Genomic DNA, 20921 nt, shown 5'->3' with positions numbered 1-20921 from the left:
CTGGCTATTCCTTTCTCTCCCCCTCCAGTGTCTATTTTATAATATAATGCAAGGAAAACCAAGATTCAAAAGACAGCCAAGCATCTTAACATTATTCCCTCCTTTTCCCCATTCCAACCATGTTTCAATCTCTGTATCCCAGAGCCCTGTTGTTCCAAGGCTGTGCATACATCATTATTTACCTCTGTCCATCGAGTTGGTACCGACCCATAGCAACCTTATGCATTGCAGCATGATACACTGCCTGATCCTGAGCCAACCTCACTACTGTTGCCACACTTGAGTACATCGATGCTGCCACTTGGCCAATCCACTTGTTAGGGGTCTTTCTCTTTTTCTCTGACCCTCCACCTTACCAAACATGATATCCTTCTCCAGCGACTGATCCCTCCTGACAATGTTGTCTATACCTTGTCATAAACCACACAATTGAAGGCCTTTTCATCATAAAGAAAGCACAGGTAAGCATCTTTCTGGTGTTCTCTACTTTCAGCCAAGATCCATCAGACATCAGCAATGATATCCCTTATTCCACATCCTCTTCTGTATCCAGCTTGAACCTCTGGAAGTTCTCTGTCAATGTATGACTGTAGCCATTTCTGTATTACCGTTAGTAAAACTTTATTCACATGGAATATCAAAGAGATTGTCCCATGATTTCCACATTCTGTTGGGTCACCTTTCTTTGAAATAGGCACAAATACAGATCTCTTCCAATCAGTTGCCCAGATAGTTGTCTTCCAAATTTCTTGGCACACATGAGTGACTGCCTCCAGTGCTGCCTCACTTTCTTGAAACATTTCAATTTTTATTCCATCAATTCTCAGTTGCTCTTTGTCAATTCTTTCATTGCACCTTGGACTTCTTCCTTCAATGTCATTGGCTCTTGAGCATATGCTACCTCTTGAAACTGTTGAACATCAACCATTTCCTTTTGATACAGTGATTCAGTGTATTCTTTCCATCTTCTTTTGATGCTTTCTGCATCGTTCAATAATTTGCCCAGAGAATCCTTCAATAATGAAAGTTGAGTTTTGAATTTTTTCTTCAGTTCCCCAGCTTAAGAAATGCTGAGCGTGTTCTTTTTTGGTTTCCTAACTCTGATCTTTGCACATTTTTTTTTTGTATTTTTGAGTTTGTCTTCTTGAGCTGACCTTTGAAATTTTCTGTTCAGCTCTTGTACCTCCTCTAATTTCTTCCATTTGCTTTAGCATCTCTACTCTGGGAAGCAAGCTTAAGTGTCTCTTCTGACATCCATTTTGATCTTTTTCTTCTTTCTTGTCTTCTTGATGACTTTTTGCTTTCTTCATGTATGACGTTCTTGATGTCATTCCACAACTTTTCTGGTCTTTGGTCTAATACATCAAATTTGTTCTTCAGATGATCTCTAAATTCAGGTGGGTTATATTCAAGGTCATATTTTGGGTCTCATGGACTTGTTTTCAATTGCTTCAGTTTCAGTTTTAATTTGCATATGAGAAATTGAACGTCTGTTCTGCAATCTTTCCCTGACCTTTTTTTGGCTGATGGTATGGAGATTTTCCACCATCTCTTTCCACAGATGTAGTCATTTTAATTTCTGTGTATTCTATCTGGTGAAGTCCATGTGTATAATCGTCTCTGTGATGTCTAAAGAAGGTATTTGAAATGAATAAATCACTGATTTTGCAGAATTCTATCATGTGATCCTCAGCATTATTTCTATCACCAAGACCTTATTTTCCAACTACTTATCCTTCCTCTTTGTTCCCAACCTTTGCATTCCAATCACCAGTAATGATCAGTACATCTTGATTGCATGTTGGATTAATTTCAGATTGAAGAAGTTGGTAGAATTCTTCTATTTCAATCCTCACTGGCTTTAGTGGTAGGTACGTAAATTTGAAAAATAGTAGTATTAACTAGTCTTCCCTGTAGGTGTATGGATATTATCCTATCACTTACAGCATTGTACCTCATGGCTGATCTGGATATGTTCTTTTTGACAATTAATGCAACACCATTCCTTTTCAATTTGTTGTTCCTGGCATATTAAACCATGTGGTTGTCAGATTCAAAATGGTCAATACCAGTGCATTGCAGCTGACTGATACCTAAGATATTGATGTTTATGCATTCCATTGCACTTTTGAAATTTTCTAATTTTCCTAGTTTCATACTATATTCTGATTATCAATGAATTTTTACAACTGTTAGTCTTCATTTTGAGTTATGCCCATCAGCAAATGAAGGTCCCAAGTGCTTTCCTCCATTCATGTCATCACAATCAACTCTACTTTGAGGAGGCAGCTCTTCCCCATTCACATTTTGAGTGCCTTCCAACCTGAGGGGCTCATTTTCCTACACTATATTAGACAGTGTTTCTCTGCTATTAACAAGTTTTTCAGTGACTAAATATTCAGAAGTAGTTAGTCTATCCTTCTTGCTAGTCTGTATTCGTCTGGAAGTTCATCTGAAACCTGTCCATCATGGGTGACCCTGCTGGTATTTAAAATATCCATGGCATAGCTTCCAGAATCACAGCAACTCACAAGCCACCACAGTACAACAAACTGACAGACGAATTGTGGGATGTGAGAAATTAATAGAGTTTAATCCCTTCTTAATACCATTTGAAACAACAAAACCCTTCAGATGGCTATGGATTACTCCCATAAATGTGAAAAAGCAAAACTAAATGCTAGTAGGAAAAAGGTGCCTAGGAAGCTATGTGAGCCCACGAAGGGAAAGAATTCCACATGCAAGATTCAATATGCTCAAAGCATAGATGCATTTATCCATATCAAAGTAATTACTAATTACAAACATATCAAAGTTTTCAGAAAACTGATTGACTAGAATAAAATATTTTTAGTTCTGAAAACTAAGACATTGTTAATATCTAGAATACAAAAGATATTTTTGCAAATCAGAGAGAAGACGGGAAACTCAGCAGAGAAAATTGGTGAAGTCAGCCTATACCAGTATGACTAGGCATTTTAGAGAAGGGGAAAGCCAAACTGCTAGGGAAGCTTAGCCTCATTAAAAAATAAATAAATAAATAAATAAATAAACCCCACAGAAGATGAAAATGAAACCAGAATTAGATACTACATTGCAAATATCAGAGTGGCAAAAATTGGAAAGTTAGAAAATATCAAGGAGGAAACAGAAACTCTCCTGTTTTTCTTGCTGGATGATCAACTGATGAGTTATTTTTTAGAGCAACTTGGCAGTATTTAGTGAAATAATATGGGAATTTATTCAGTAAGCAAGCAATTCCATGCTGATGGTCCCTAAAACATTCTCACAAAGGCACACAAGAGAACGTTGGAAGGAACTTGGAGATTGTTCCAATTTGAAGATTGAACAAGAGAAGGGTTTAGGCATAGTAGGCTGAGGCTATACCTGAGCATAAAGTTGAGTGAAAATAAAGCTAACAAAGCATTTGATTGATCTCACAATTGTGTCTCAAGAAAATAAAACACATGCACAAAGTAACACTAATTTCCAAGGAAACATACTAAATAAACAATGGAGTTCCTAAGTGGTGAATGTAGCTAATGTGATTAGCTGCCAACTGCAAAATTCAAAGCTCAGGTCCACTCAGAGATGCCTTGGAATAAAGGTCTAACAAGCTATTTCTGAAAAATCAGCTACTGAAAGAAAGTCCAAAGGAGTGTAACTGTAATCTGACACATATAAGGACACCATGAATCAGATCACCTCCAATGAAACTATTTTTTGCTTGTTTGGGTCTTTATTATTATTATTATTAATAAGTAGACAATGGAAGCTGGATTAGAAGGATATATACTGGAGAACAGTTGCTTATGGAAACAAGGACTAGAAAGATCATCCTGAAAGATGAAAAGGAAAGTCATTTGAAAAATATCACTACATAAGATTCTTACACAAATTGATGATACTTGTTTGCCATGAACTGAGAAGTAGGTTGGATTTAAATATGTGACCTTAAAGTCCTTACCAAAAAAAAAAATCAGTTCTTCTTAAAAGTTTGCTGGCATCAGTTTTTGTTTCCTGTACATCTTTATCCACTGCAATTTTGTTTCCTTTCTCCCCATAAAGGGTTGTTGGCACCTCGCCAGATCTCTGTATCCTCAAAGGATGCAGATAACATGGTGGTGACTTGGGAGCCCCCAGAGAGGACTGCCTCCGTTGTCCAGGAGTACGTGGTGGAATGGCGGGAGCCCCGTACGGGTGGTGACACACAGCCTCCTCTGAACTGGCTCCGGAGTCCTGCCTACAACGTGTCTGCTTTGATTTCAGGTACCTAATTGTTCACTTTTCTTGTGGACTCTTATTGACATGTGGTTGGGGGAAACTGCTGGAATCTGCTCTCACTGACAAGTGGTTCAGTGGTAAGAGGGAGCAGGATGACCTAAAGTCCATCAAGACAGCACCTTACACTACAGCCACAGAAGGTCAACTGGGTGTCTGACAACTCTTGTATGTATGGGAACTCCATGTGCCTAGAACAGTGGAGCTCTGGTAGAGCACTGGTTAAGCGTTCAGCTACTAATGAAAAGATTGGCTGTTCAAATCTACCTATTGGCTTCATGGAAGAAAGACTGGCTCTCTGCTCCCATCATAATTACAGCTAAGAAAACCCCATGAGTAAGTTCTGCTGTCACATGGGGTTGCTGTGAGTCAGAATTAAGTCACTGACACCCAACAACAACTACAGGACAGTCAGTGCCCGATAAAATGAATGAGTTTAAGAAGAGAGCTAAGGGGTTACCAGTCAGTGTGATAAACACTTGACATCTGGGAGCTCATTTTTTTCTCAAAACAGCCATGTACATTAAGAGTTATTATGCCTAGTGTGCAGATAAGGAAACCAGGAGCTCTAAGTTTCATTCCCAATTCTACTTCTTATTTATGTGATAACAAATACAGAATGATGTTGATAAGGATTAGTATCTCTGATGCTCAATTTCCTAATCTGTTCATGGTTACATTCAAGTGAGAGAAAGTAGTTAAAAATATATTAAAAGAACTGTTCATGTAATTTTTTAGCAGAAGGCAGTTTAAGCTACCTGGGTTTGAGTCCAGGCTCTGTCACTTACTAATTGTACGATCTAGGGCAAATAACTTTGCTTTGTCTCAGTTTCCTTACCTATAAGATGGGGATAATTATATGGCCTCCTTCGCTGTGTTATTGTGAAGACTAAAATAATTAATGCATGAAAAATGCTTTGAACAGTGACTGGCACATTTGAAGTGCTCAATAAATGTATCTGTTATTATTATTATATGAAACAGAGCTAAGAATTGAGTAGATTCTCAAGCTCAATTCCCATATTTTCATAACACCATGGCAACTATTACACCTGTCAATGAGGATCCATAAAGCCTATGAGTAAGGAGACAAGACTTGCACAAATTTAGCAAACAGAGCACAAAGCATGATAATACACGATCCCACCCTTTTGTAGTCTTCTCAGATTTATAGTGGGTTGTGTTACCTTTTTAATTGTGATAAAAATATACATAACACAAAAAATACCTTGTTTCAATGATTTCTACACGTACAATTCAGTGACATCGATTACTTTCTTTCTAGTTGTGGAACATTATTCTTATCCTTTTTCAAATCAGTCACCCACCAGTAACATAAACTTAATACTCCCGAAACAAAAATTCTCCCTTTCCCCCTACTCTCCTACCCATGTTGTTATTAGTGGCTGTTGAATAGCTTCCATCCCATGGTAACCACAAATGTGTAGAGTGGAACTGCTCCTTAGGGTTTTCAAGGTTCTTCTGGTCAGTTCACATTGCCAGTACTAGTCCATTTCAGCTCACTAATGCCTAGGATATCAGTCTTTGTGTGTTTCATTTCATTTTTGACAGCTTCCAATTTTCCTAGATTCATACTTCTTACATTCCATGTTCTGATTATTGATGGATGCTCACAGCTATTTCTTCTCATTTTGAGTTGTGCTTCATCAGCAAATGAAGGTTCCAAAAGTTTTACTCCATTCACAATATTATGATCACCTCTAGTTTGAGGAGGCAGCTCTACCAAGAGTCATATTTTGAGTGACTTCCAATTTGAGACGCTCTTCTTCTGATACCGTACCTGACAGTGTTGTGCTGCTGTTCATCAAGTTCTCAGTGGCTAAACATTCAGACGTAGTCTGCCTCTTCTTCTTCCTAGTCCATTTTAGTCTGGAAGCTCTGCTGAAACTTGTTCATCATGGGTGACCCTGCTGGTATTTAAAATACCATTCCAGCATAAGAACAACTTGCAAGCCACCACAGTACGACAAACTGACATCTGTAATTTTCTACACAAATATCACAAAATAGATGGCAAGAGAATGTTAAACGTACTTCTTGTTGTTGTTGCTAAGTGCCATGGAGTCTGTTCCAACTCATAGCTACCCTGTGTAGGGTTTTTAAGGAGTGCCTGGTGAGTTTGAGCCACCAACCTTGCGGTTCAAACCGACCTTGCAGTTCAACACATTAACCTACAGTGCCACACCAGGGCTCCTTAACATACTTAGGAAAATAAAATGTTATTTTGAACTTTGTTGTTGTTAGGTGTTGAGTCAGCTTTGACTCTTATCAACCCTATGCTTCATAGAATGAAACACTGCCCAGTCCTGTGCCATCCTCACTAGCATTGTTATGTTTGAGCCACTGAAAGAAGTCTCATCGGGAGACTTTCTCATTTTCAATGACCCTCTCCTTTACCAAGTCCTTTCCAGGTACTGGTCCTCTTGACAATATGTCCAAAGTACATGAGATGAAGTCTGATCTTCTTTGCTTCTAAGGAACATTCTGGCTGTACTTCTTCCTTGTTGTTGTTAAGTGCCGTTGAGTCAGTTCTGACCATTAGCAATCCTGTATAGGGTTTCTGAAGAGCAGCTGGTGAGATTGAACCACTGGCCTTGCAGTTCAAATGGCTTTGCAGTCTGGCACATTAACCCATAATGCCACACCAGGACTCCTTCCTAGATAGACTTATCTGTTCCTTTAGCAGTCCATGATAGTTTCAATATTGTTTGCCAACACCATAGTTCAAATGCCTGAATTTTTTTCCAGTCTTCCTTATTCAGTGTCCAGCTATCACATGCATATGAGGCAACTGAAAAATACAATGGCTTGGGGCAGGCACACCTTAGTCTTCAAAGTGACATCTTTGCTCCTTAAAACATTATAGTACTGTTGAAAATACGTTTAAATTAAAGCTGTTTCCATGTTTGAAAACACTTGGTTAGTTGTTTATTTGATGTTAAATTATAAAAATAAAAACTAAAAAAAATATATCAGGCTATTCACATGTTGTCAAGTATTCTAAATGGTCCTCTGCCGTCAGTGAATGGATTTATTGTCATTGGAACTTCACCAGTTCCCTAGCATCTGGGGCAGAGTTGGGTGTCTTGGAGCAGGGCCAGATTCCTGGGTTTTATTATTTGGACCCATGCTAAAGGAAGTTCTGTTCTGTCCGGGTGAGAACAGTTCTGACCAGACAGAGCCACTCCTCTTAAGAACATGCAAACATTAAGGTACCTGGAAAGCCTTCCTCAATGTGTACACAAGTTTTATCCCTCTTGTGTGAGCTCCTATCCTTTTTCCTCTATGATGGGGCTTTAAACAGTTTGTGGGAAAATGGAATGAAAAGATAATGGAATTTTTCAGTGAACTTTATGAAGCCCCCTTGTCTGTTCATTGTTGTAGTGAGTTACTATTGGGTCAATTTTGACTCATAGTGACCCCTTGTGTGATGGAGCGGAACTGCTCCATAGGGTTTTCTTGACTGTAATCTTTATGAAAGCAGACCACCTTTCTCACATGGAGCCCAAGGGTGGGTTTAAACTGACAACTGATTTATACCGCTGGGGCACCCTTTATGATTGTTGTTGTTAAGTGCTATTGAGTGGTTCCGACTCATAGCAGCCATGTATAGTGTTTTCTGAGGAGTGGCTGGTGGTTTTCAACCACCAATCTTAGGGTTAGCAGTCCAGTGCTTATCCCACAGCACCTCACCAGGACTCCATTCATTATGATTACTTCTCCTTGTTTATCATTTCATGTTTCCCTTCTCTCATTAGCTTTTTTTTTTTTTTCCCCAGAAAAACCTCTTAAGAGATGATTCCTAAACTCGATGTAGGAGACAGGCAGTGTGTTTGCTTGGGGCAAAGTATCTATATGCAAGGGAGTAGCAGAAATCAGGTTGCCTTAGCTCCTGCAAGATGGGTGGGCCCATCACAAGAAGAAGCCTAAAGGCCTGAAACTGCACTTTCCAGGCAGTCTGTGTTGAAACTCATATTTTGCCTGGCAAAATGCAATGAAACCATTTGCCTAATGAGCTCCTCTGGGACTCCCAGGCCTTGAAAAGGCACAGTGGCTGTCTGGCCGCTTCAAAGACTAAGTAGAGTAGCAGGTACTAGAACCAAACAGCTACTCACTAGCCAGCTTACAGTGAAATGAAATTCCATAGTCTGTATTTTCCTTTGGGTTTCTTGGTCTGGATATCACCCACAAGGAATCTTTGGATTACGGGACTAAGCTGACGGTGTCCTTAGCTCCTCTCACTTGGTCCATGAACATCTATTGGATCTGGCAGACTCATCACTGAACTATGGCCTCATCATGGTCTCTTCTGTCAGTACTTGCTACACCTCTGAGCTTTATGTACTGTTTACCAGTTGGAATATTTAAGGAATCATCGATTTTCATAGAAAGCACACATGATTTAGTAATTACTCTGCGACATCCAATCCCTCTTCTCAGAAAATAAATAACCCTGATCAAGTCTACCAGACAGACCTACTGATGGGGCATTAAACAATATTGTGAGTTGATTAAATGATACGATAGTTACCTAATAAGAGTTATTTCTCATCTCTCTTTTTCCTTTAAATTCTCATTTGGAAATATAAAGATGTCCCATGGGCAGTATCTACAAGAGAAAGTAGAAATCTGAGATTCGTGGAAATATGGAGCTTTATCAGGGGAGAGTCACTTGCCTGACAAAAGAAAACTGTAGTGTGGCTCTTAGAAAACTAGAACAGTCTATCAAAAAGAAAATAAGCAATGTCTATGAGATAGTCTAATGCATTCTCTCTCAGAGTTCTCCCAGGTACCTTCCAGAACTGTCAGGCTGCACAGCACCTGAGCTCTAACTGGAATGTGTAAGGGGGTGGATGGGAGGAGAACAGGGTGGAAACCAAGAGTCGGTTGTGGTGAGCATGCCCTGGTTAGTCCTGCCCATGGTGTCATTTGATGTTGCACTGTTCAGTCCCCAATGAGCATCTTTGGAATTATGAGAAGTGTTCAGGTTGTATGCCTGTAACACCACAACCTAACTTTTCTGTAAATAGCAAATGATTTACCAGTAAAAGTCAAAGATTTTCAAGATTTTTTTTTTCCTTGAAGGCAAATTTTGTTTTTGAAGTGTGCACATGTCTGCATGGTTATTTTGAAATCCCTGTTGAAACTTGAATATGTTTTGTTTCCTCAATTACAATGACCTTGTTTATTTATATCAGAAGCAGGTTTGTTTTGCTTTTCTACATCTTACTTGAGGGTTGGCAGCAATGACTTCCAGAAGTCAATACCATGGTAAATGAGATTAAGAATTTGTAATTTCGGTCATCCTTGGTCCAGATGGAAGAGTGTCCAAATGAAGGAGAGGCAAGAAACAGGTCCAGGTCTCTATACCAGAGAGATGGCTGCCTTTCCTGACTCACTAATAATACCACATCTGTTATGAAAACAAGTTCCTTTTCTTGCAGAGAACATAAAACCCTATATCTGCTATGAAATCCATGTATATGCACTGGCAGGGTACCAGTCAGGATGCAGCTCCGTTCGGGGAAATGCTAAGGACAAAGGTGAGTCTTGCTTTAAAAAAAATAAAAGGTGTTGGCTTTTGTTTGTTACCAAATTTTGCTTTTAGTTTAATGTTCTGGATTTGTATGGTGATAAAAGCTTCCTGTGTTCTACTTCACAGCACCCCTGAATGGCCCCCACATTAATACCATCACAGAGGGAAAGGGAGGTGTCTTAATTTCATGGAACAGAATTCCAGCCCAGGAACAAATGGGCTGCATCCTGTATTACAAGATCTACTGGAAGGAACAGAACTCGGATGCCCAACCTGGGTCCCATAGTATGTGTGAGAACCGAATGCAGCAGGACCTTTCTTGCTTAGATGTTAGGAAACACACAAACGCATGTGTAGATACACATGTGCTAGCACTGTACCTAGAGCTTAGTAGGCAATGCTCTGTATCTGTGAGATTAAAAGGGTAACAAATACAAGGATAAAAGAAATCCAGACACACACACCAGGAAGTTTTGTTGATTCAGTGGTAGATTTCAGACCTGAGTTCGATTCCCTGCCAATGTACCAAATTTGGAGCCATCGCCCATCTTTCATGAGGGATTGTTACTATGATGTTGAACTTGTTACTATGAGGTTTTAGCAGAGCTTCCAGAATAAGATGATTAGGAAGACAGGCCTGGTGATTTACTTCTGGAAAATCAGCCCTTGAAAACGCTATGGATCATGAGAGTCAGGGCCACAACTCATCATGGGGAGGACATTGTACCAGGCAGCATGTCCTTCCACTGACCCAGAGACCATCTCATTGGCAGCAAACAGCAAACAGACACACATACAGAGCTACTGAATACATGCCAAACAAATTGCTATGGATACATAAGTGAAAAACCTGAACGAGGCTTTCAAGTTGCACAGTTAAAAAGGGAGACGGTGTCTCAGACAACAACAAAAGCACTTCATTACGATATGAATCATGAAGATGCATTTGGAGAACTTTCAAACCTTCACATTTGTAACTACCATCTTATCATATTATTTTCTTCCCAAAATGATCAAATACAACACAACTTAAATGCAACACTCCTTATGACCCATAATTACTTTATGACTAAGAGTAAAACAATGAAAATAAATTTTGGCTGGAGCATTATCTCGAATAATTTCATGAAACACTCATTCATGTAGCAGCCTCAAGTCACTTGTCAGATTTAATATTCCATCGTTGATTGATTCAGAGCTTTATCTGCCTTCTCCCCCTTCCTAGTGTAGCCTTCTCTTTAAACAGCTGACATTCTCTCTAGGGGCATTTACATTTTAAAAACATATTATTTTTATTCCTTTGTAAAGGTTATTAAGTTCAAGAAACAGATCGCAGAGCCACTTGGAGATGCAGATGCTGAGAGCTGCCTGCCAGGAGGATTTTTACCTGGAGATTTTATAGAAATTATACTTGCACATGCTAAAAACTTTTAAATAGTTCAGAAGTTTATATAATTGTAAAAATATGATAATGAAGCACTAACCATTCCTCCCAACTGGATTTGATAATTCATCACAACAGCCATACAGAAGAACTCAGACACCATATTCAGAGTTGGGTTTATTAGAGAAGTTAACAGGTTAAAATGCAGAATCATAAAATGCTCAGGGCACAGTTGTTTCAGTCAAGCTGCTGATAAATGCCCACAGGACACACCACTCCACCATAAGCCTCAGTCTGAAAACACTCGGCTCTGGCTCCATGGGTCAGCAAACTTAGCTCCCCAACTTAAGAACCTGGAGGCACCTCACTCTACAAGCAAGTTTCCTGCTCAGTCACTCAGTTTTACTTGCTCCATGGGCCTGGAGCCCACTCTTCTGTCTCACGCTCTGGTTCTTGGTTCTGTTGCTGCTGCATCTCTACCACTCCTCTGGTGTCACAGTTTTCTGTCCCTGGGTTGAGGAAGATCAGTATGCAAGGATCTTGGGGTCCAAATGACGTGCTCCACTTGCAGATCTTTTTCTTTTATGGTAGTGACATTCCTACCTCCTGCCTCTGAGATGGCTCATTTTATACCCATGTTAGAGTTCCAAGTGTTCACAATTGCAGTGAACTACATCTTTTGCAGTGATTCAGCATCTACAGCTGAATCATGTCATCCTGTCAATATCTTCTCCCACCTTCATATCCATCAAAAAAAGAGTCATTTGGTGGGAGTTACAAAGATTAAGGCTAGAATAGGCATATTAATTCACTACACCACAATAATGAAAAGTCTTCCTTCCTCCATTCGTAGACCCACTCTCCCCTAACAGCTAACTACTGTTAGCAGTTCTACAGATGTTATTCCAGGAAACAACAATAACAATAATAATACTGAATTGTTGTTGTTGTTAGGTGCCATTGAGTCGGTACCAACTCATAGCAACCCTATGCACAACAGAATGAAACACTGCCTGATCCTGGACCAACCTCACAATTGTTGCCATGCTTGAGCCCATTGATCCCAATCCATCTCGCTGGGGGTCTTCCTCTTTTTCGCTGACCCTCCACCTTACCAAATATGATATCCTTCTCCAGTGACTTGTCCCTCCTGACAACATGTCCAAAGTATGTTGAGATGAAGTTTGGCCATCCTGGCCTCCAAGAAGCACTCTGGCTGCACTTCTTCCAACACAGATCTGTTTGTTCTTGTGGCACTTGCTGCACAAGACCTTTTTAAAGTGTTTAAGAGCAAAGACATCAGCTTGAGGACTAAGGTGCGCCTGACCCAAGCCATGGTATTTTCAATAACCTCATATACATGTGAAAGCTGGCCAGTGTATAAGGAAGACCACAGAAGAATTGATGCTTTTGAGTTATGGTGTTGGAGAATATTGAAAGTACCGTGGGCTACCAAAAGAAAGAATGCTACCGATTAAGACATATATTTGGGTTCTTAGTCTATATTCTGATCTGTACCTTGCTTTTATTTCCCAACAGTATAGACTAGAAATCTTTCCACATCAGTCCATATTGGATTTGCCTGTTTATTTTTTAACAGCTCCTTAGTATTCTATTTAAAGGCCTTATAGTCACGTGTCTAACTAGACCACATTGATGAAGAGGTTATTTCATTGAGGAGAACTACTTCCCACAGGGCTTGTCAGAGTATGTTAGTTCTGAAATGTAATTTAAGAGATGTCTCCTTTAACATCATGAAAGATGAGAAAATATGCATTCAAGATGCTGAACCAACTCCAAACAGAATAGACCTCAAAAGAACATTACCAAAACATATTATAATCAAACTCTCCAAAACCAAAGACAAGGAAAGAATCCAGAGAGCAGCTCAGGAAGATTGAAAGGTTACCTACAAAGGAGAACTAATAAGACAAACTCTGATTTCTCAGCAGAAACCATGCTGGCAAGAAGACAATGGGATGACATATATAAAACTCTGAAAGAAAAAAACAATTACCAAACAAGAATCATATATCCAACAAAGTTGTCTCTCAAATACACTAGTGAAATTAAGACATTTCTAGATAAACCAGACTAACTTTACTAGAAATACTAAAGAGAGTTCTTTGGATAGAGAAGCAACAACAGTAGAAAACAACCCGAGATTAACATACGTGACAATATTATAAATAACTCAACCCAGATATAGAAGTACTTCCTGGTACAGCACTATAGGATAAGCACTGAACCATATGATCAGTTTGAACCACAAGGTCTGCGGTTCAAACCCACCAGTGGCTTCTTGGAATTCCTATACAGGGAGCTATGAGTCGGAACTGACTCAATGGCACTTAGCAACAACAACAAAGAAGTACTATAAGACTAAAAATAGGGAAACAGAGTTATTAGTTACAATGACAATTAAAACTCCCTGGGGTGGCTCTGTGGGTTAATGCACTGGACTGCAAAACCAGTTTGAACTGCAAAGTCGGCAGTTCAAGCTCACCAGCCTCTCCTCGGAAACCCTACACAGGGTCGCCATGGGTCTGAACTGACTCGACGGCACTTAACAACAACAATAATAATTAAAAGAGGAACTAGTGTAGTTACAAAACATCTAAATGAAGAGAAATTCAAGAAGATTTCAAAAAAAAATAAATGAAAATAAACCTAATTGTAATCCTAAAAGTAGACGAGCCTTAGCTCAACTGCTACCTCTACCTCTACCCCTGATCATACCCATGACACTTCATGAAACCTCAGACCTGGTCACAATCTTAACCCTAACTCTTTACTCCTAGCCTTTCCTTAAAAAAAGATGAGCGAATTGAGACCTCTTCTTGGGCCTTTTGGAATTCTACATGTAACATTGACTCCCTCCAAAATAATCTCCATTTCTGCATTTTAAACAGAGATGCCTGTTTGCCACCAGAAAGATCATCATGGCCAGCTGCTTCTGTTGATGCTAAAGAAAGAACCTACTTTATTTTGCCATGAATTCAAATCATGTAAAACCCACGTAAGGATATTTTTAAATAGGTTAAAAGGAGAGGGGGAGAGTGCAGATCCAAAGTCCTATTTTAAAGTAAATTAGGTTGAATTTCTGTTAAATCAGTTAGCATTTACTGATGATAAGTCCCATTCCCAATCTTCATAGAGCTCATAGTCTAGTGATAGAGATGGAGAAATACACACACATGACAGAATTGCTATCATCAGGAACTGACAACTACCCATTTCATTTGGAAGCCAGGAGTCATCAATGATTTCACAGGGCAGTGCCTAGGGAGTGGCAGGGACAGTAGGTGGAGGATGAGGGAAAAAGATTCCAGGAGGGAGTGGCACACAACAGAAACAGGAGGATGGTGCTTCTAAGAGGAAGGGGCCCCAACTCACTAGTCTGTATGGAAAAGCTGGCAGCAATACTAATGGTGCATGCAGAAAAGAAGGGCATTAATCCTGCTGTGGTGTTCTAGGATAAGCCTTGGACTGCAAGCCTCAGCTTGGTGGTCCAAATCCATCAGCTACTCCTCAGAAACCCTATGCAGGGTTTCTATGAGTGAACCCAACTCAACAGTTCTTAACAACAACAAAGCCCTGCCTGGTCAAGAGAGGAGAAATGTAAAACTGGGAAGCCCAGGCATCAAGTAGTCCCTGGATGGCACAGTTAAGTGGCCGACTCCTAGCCCAAAAGTTAGCGGTTTGAGTCCACCCAGAGGCCCTGTTGATCTGCTTCTAAAGGTCACAGCTTAGAAAAGTCTTTGGAGCACTTCTACTCTGCATACATGGGGTCATCGTGAGTTGGAATCCAATAACAGCAACAGCTAGACATCTGCCATTTATAGGCCTACGGGTGAGTCTGATGCTCAGCCATTCCTCTGAGAGTACTCTGTTATTACTTGGCTGTCTTCTCCAACAGATTCTAAACATCATGAGGGCAGAAGCCAGGCTAGTTGTGCTCACCATTGTCTCTCCTGTACCTATAATAGAGGCAGGCACATGGTAGCTGCTCAATTAACACTGTATTTTTTTAATAGCAAATGGATGAACATTAGGAAATCCCTGGGCGGTGCAAATGGTTAGCCTGCTCTGCTGATAGCTGAATGATTGGCGGTTCAGAGACACCTTGGAAGAAAGGCCTGCTGATCTACTTCCCCCAAAATCAGCCACTTGGAAACCCTCTGGAGCATAGTTCTACTCTGACACCTGTGGGGTCACCATGATGGCTGCTGGTTTTCTATTTGGATTTGGTTTTGAATGGAGATTGTTAAGTAAGAACTCATTCCCAGTAACAATGCGGCTATTTTTCCTGATACCACTAGACTTCTTAAACGGGTGCCCTTTTCACATAACCATCCTGAGCCTAAGGTTTCAGACTGACAAGGATTGCATGGCCCTCTTCATCTCTGCTGGAGATCAAAGTCTAGATGGAGGCAGCAGGACCAGTTTTTCCTGTTAGATTTCTTTCTCTCATTACTCAGCTCACCCTGTGTAGCCAAATAGAATGACACTATCACAGAGTTTTTATTCTTGGTTTTTAGATATACCTGCGTGTGTATATGTGTATAGAAACTCTTTCAGCCCAGCAAAACCCGACAGATCCTTACCTGTTCCAAAGTTCCATTTTACTCACACAGTTAAGGATGCCCAGATACAGTTGGACAGTTGATTCCCTGTTTTTTGCTGATGATTTGCTACAGCAAAATAAGTGGTGTCACACCAGGACTCGAGATAATCAGGAGGTCTTTCTAAAATTAATTTATTAATTTTAGAAATTACTTGAAAAGTAAAGGGATTTTGTTTTGTTGTTGTTGTTGGGTTCTTTATTTATTATTATTATTTGCTAAATAACATAGCTTAAGTCTGTGAAAGCAATTTCATTACTCTAGAGTAGGATTCAACTGTATAGATCTTAACAAACTACGGATAAAACTGCAAAGAATGGATATTCCAGAACACTGCATTGTGCTTATGAGGAACCTATACATAGAAAAAAAGGCAGTCATTAGAACAGAACAAGGGGGATACTGAATGGTTTAAAATCAGGAAAGATGTGCATCAGCATTGTACCCTTTTACCATACTTATTCAATACTTCTTCTTGTATCAACTATTAACACTCATGGAAGCAGCAGTTAAGAAATCAAATGATGTATTGCATTGGGCAAATCTGCTGCACGAGACCTTTTTAAAGTGTTGAAGAACAAAGATGTCAGCTTGAGGACTGAGGTGCGCCTGACTCAAGCCATGGTATTTTCCATAACTTCATATGCATGCGAAAGCTGGACAGTTAATAAGGCAGACGGTAGAAGACTTGATGCCTTTGAGTTATGGTGTTGGAGGAAAATATTGAAAGTGCCATGGGCTGCCAAAAGAACCAACAGATCTGTGTTTGAAGAAATGCAGCCAGAGTGCTCCTTGGAGGCCAGGATGACCAAACTTTGTCTCTCATACTTCAGACATATTGTCAGGAGGGACCAGTTGCTGGAGGATATCATGTTTGGTAAGGTGGAGGGTCAGAGAAAAAAGGGAAGACCCCCAATGAGATGGATTGTTAAAGTGGCAGCATCATTTGGTTCAACCGTGGCAACAATTGTGAGGTTGGCCCAGGATTGATCAGTGTTTCGTTCTGTTGTATATAGGGTCGCAATGAGTCGGTACTGACTCGATGGCACCTAACAACAACAACAATTCAATCTGTATGATGAGCAAATAATCCAAGCAGCTAGATTATATGAAGAAATTGGTATCAGGATTGGTGGAAGCATTATTAGCAACCTGCCATCTGCAGATGACACAACCTTGCTTGTAGGAAGCAAAGGGGACTTTAAGTACTTTCTGATGAAAATTAAAGACTACAGTTTTCAGTATGGATTGCACCACAATGTAAAGAAGACAAAACTCCTCACAGCTGGTCCAATAAATAACAGTTTGTTAAATGGAGAAAAGATTGAAGTTGCCAAAATAAAGACTATTTTGTTTGGATCCACAGTCTACACTTATGGAAACAGTAGTCGAGAAATCATATTCCATTAGGCAAATCTGCTGCAAGACTTTAAAGTGTTAAAAAGTGAAGACGTCTCTTGGAGGACTAAGGTGTGTCTGACCCAAGCCAAGGTATTTTCAATCACCTCATTTGCATGTGAAAACTGAACAATGAATAAGGAAGACCATAAAAGAATTGAAGCATTTGAGTTAACGGTGTTGTAGAAGAATATTGAAAGTACGATGGACTGCGAGACGAACAAACAAAACTGTCTTGGAAAAAGTGCAGCCAAAATGCTCCTTATAGAAGGGAGGGTAGCAAGGCTTCGTCTCTTCTACTTTAGACATGTTGTCAGCAGGGACCAATCCCTGGAGGAGGACATCTTGGCAAAGGTCAGTGGAAAAAGAGGAAGATCCCGCAATAAGTGGGTTGACACAGTGACAGAAACAATGAGCTCAAATGTAACAGCAATTCCGAGGACAGCCCAGGACCAGGCATTGTTTTCTTCTTTTGTTCATAGGATTACTATGAGTTGGAACCAACTCAATGGCCCCTAAAAACAACAGAATAGACTTGGGAACTTTGTGCAAGATACTTTTTTCAACAGGATGTAAAATGTAGAAATTGCTCAGATGCTCACAATCTGCTCAGGCCTCAGCCCCTTTTGATAGAGTGGAGATAATGTAAATGGGGTCCATCTCGTTGCTTGTTGTTGTTGTTGAGTGCTGTTGAGTCAGTTCCTACCCATAGTGATCCTGTATAGGGTTTCCAAGGAGCAGCTGTTGAGCTTGAACCACCAACCTTGAGGTTCAAAGCAACAGTATAGTCCAGCACATTAACCCACAGTGCCACACCGGGACTCCCATCTCATTGTTTATCAGGGAGTAAATTGAGACAGACCATGTAAGATCCCTGTGATCGTGAACTATTTGACGCAAATCCTGTGCTTTTGTATACAGAGTGCCTTGCCCAGAGTAGGTGCTTAGTATGTGTTTGTGAATATCATTTCATGCATTCAGAAAACAGGTTCATCATCCAATTTTCCCTGGGGTTTGTCAGCCAGTGTACAATGATCAGGCACAAACTGCTAAGCTCTTATTTTTTCTTTCATCCCCAGCTCAGCAGCAAGTCTAACAAGGTTCTGGCCTTGATTTGACTGTCCTTGCTGGATTTGGAGATATCACTCCAAAACCCATAACCAGCAGATCACTAGAGGAGAAGTTTGCTTATTTACTAAATGCTACCATCACTCACTAAGGAGCTCTGGTAGTGTAGTGTTTACGAGTTGGGCTGCTAACCACAAGGTCAGCAGTTCAAAACTACCAGCGGCTCTGCAGGAGAAAGATGAGGTTTTCTGCTCCAGTAAAGATTTACAGCCTCAGAAATCCTGTACAGGGTCACTATGAGTTGGAACCAACTCCACGGCACATAACCACCACCACCACCACTCACTGGACTGTTAAACACAAGGTTGGCAATTCAACCCAGCAGCCACTCCTCAGAAACCCTATACAGAGTCACTATGAGTTGGAACCAACTCCACGGCACATAACCACCACCACCACCACTCACTGGACTGTTAAACACAAGGTTGGCAATTCAACCCAGCAGCCACTCCTCAGAAACCCTATACAGAGTCACTATGAGTTGGAACCAACTTGACAGCATTTAATAACAACAGCAGTAGAGTCAGGATGGACTCAATGGCACATAGCAACAACCATCACTCATGTTTCTTCCTAGAAACAGTTACAACACATTGCTGAAAAGAAAAAAGAAAAGAAAAGCGTATCTTTCATGCTGAGAAACTTCAGGGGTGTCACAAGCCTAAGGAACTTGGTTTAGTCTGCCAAAATGAATCGAATCGAAGTACCACTGCTCTAATTCTTAATGACTTTATTTCAGTTGAGGCAGATCCATCATATTAAGCCCTCTAATCTCAGTACCCTAAATCAACACACACACACTGTGCAAACTCAGAATTAATGTTACTTAAATGTCACCTTCATTTATTGCTAAAGTTAGCTGTGTTAAGAATTTTCACTACCATGAAAAAAGTTTCTACATTTCACCCCTCTTCCAAGAATTTTCAAAAATACCTGATAAATGCATGAAAAAATAATCATAGGAAATAAAAATGAACTAGAGTGCCATAATTTCAAAAGCAAAATGATAAAAACTTTTCAGAGTTTGAAACCAGCAGAATACAGACTATAGAATAAATACCTAGTGCTGTGGAGTTGGTTCTGACTCATAATGACACACAGGGTTGAGGAGAACTGCTTCAGAGGGTTCCCAATGTTGTAAATCTTTATGAAATGAAACATCTTTTTCTTCCACAAAGCAGCAGGTGGGTTGGAACTGATGACCTTTCAGTTAGTAGCCAACCACTTAACCACTGTGCTACCAGGGTCTCTCCAAAACATTTTGCCAGAGAAAAAAATTATATTTAATTTATCTGATGTGCTGTGAAGTGGGGCTTCCATAAATAAAAGTGTCTGGAGTCCTGATGTGGCATTGAGGGTTAATGTGATGGACTGCAAGGTCAATTTGAACCACAAGGTAGGTGGTTCAAGCTCACCAGCTGCTCCTTGGAAACCCTATACTAGGGTTGCTATGCCTCAGAACCAACGCAGTGGCACTTAACAACAGCAGGGTCTATTGACATTTGAAGTACAAAAGAATGAGGAGTGGAGGCAGGGCTTGATGGTGGCTAGAGTGGAGGTGCAGTGAGGTTCACCATCAGCAATACCACAGAATACCAGGCAAAGCAGATTCAGGGCAGAGCTCCAAGGCTCGGAACCACATAGGTAGGAATATTTTAAAAGTTTGAAGGCTTATAGCTAGTGGAACTTGAAGTGGAAGTTAGAAATCACATACTTTTGAATCTGTTGGGCTCGGTGGCCCAGAGCCAACAACTTGGGTGAGAACAAATGGCAAGACAAGCAGGGGAGCAGACACACCACGGAATAATGCTGCAGGAACCTAGGAGCAAAGATGGACAATACACTGTCGATTTTGTTTTGTTCTGATTTCCATTTTTTTAGTATATGTTCATTGCCCGCTCCCCACTGTTTGCGCACCTCCATTCTTGTGACTAGAGGGTGTGCCTGAGTGAGTGGAAACCCCCGACCTTCACCACTGGTGGGTTCTTCTGCCACGCATGCACACAAATACTCTCAACACAAGAGCCTTGAACTGTTTTGTTTTGTTTTGTTTTAATACAGAAAAAGCCAGAACAAAGGGTTTGGAGAGGGAAAGTGAGTTTAAAAACAAAACAGGCTGAAAATTAAACTAAATCCCAAGGTATAGCATAACAACTAACAGTGGCATCTTGAATCTATCAGACATCTTTGAAGGCAAGAAGCTGAAATTGGACATTAAAGTCATACTCATATTAGGTTACACATTTTTTTCTTCTTCTTCTTTTCTCCCTCTTCTCCCTTTTCTGTGATTATAGTCTACATTATCTAGTCTAGGATTCTTTGTTGGTGGTGCTGTTATTTTCGTGCTTTTGTTTTGTTTTGTATTTTCTTGTTTGTTTGTTTGTTTTTAATTTTCTGCTGCTGTTTTGCTGTTTTATGCTCTCCCTTCCACCTTTGAGGGACTCTTTCTCTCCCTATATTACCCAAGAAGAGATAGCAACTGCTGCCATATAGTCAAGCTACAATCACATTCTATAATAAAACACCAAAATCCAGGCAAGAACCAATA

General features: G+C 40.2%; 1 protein-coding gene across 2 annotated transcripts in view; it reads left to right on the top strand.

Moving 5' to 3' along the window:
* The window catches only part of IL12RB2 (interleukin 12 receptor, beta 2), a 123799-nt gene that overhangs the window by 80337 nt on the left and 22541 nt on the right, over positions 1-20921 (top strand). Inside the window, exons 9-11 of one of the 2 annotated variants that reach the window (XM_006862430.1) lie at positions 4069-4269; positions 9747-9845; positions 9965-10123. In XM_006862430.1, the coding sequence (XP_006862492.1) occupies positions 4069-4269; positions 9747-9845; positions 9965-10123 (459 nt within the window). The remainder of the gene's footprint in view (positions 1-4068; positions 4270-9746; positions 9846-9964; positions 10124-20921) is intronic. The other variant, XM_006862431.1, reaches the window with a different exon arrangement.

Source organism: Chrysochloris asiatica, unplaced genomic scaffold, assembly GCF_000296735.1.
Source record: "Chrysochloris asiatica unplaced genomic scaffold, ChrAsi1.0 scaffold00048, whole genome shotgun sequence".
Taxonomy (NCBI): domain Eukaryota; kingdom Metazoa; phylum Chordata; class Mammalia; order Afrosoricida; family Chrysochloridae; genus Chrysochloris; species Chrysochloris asiatica.
This window is presented reverse-complemented; position numbering and strand designations above follow the sequence as displayed.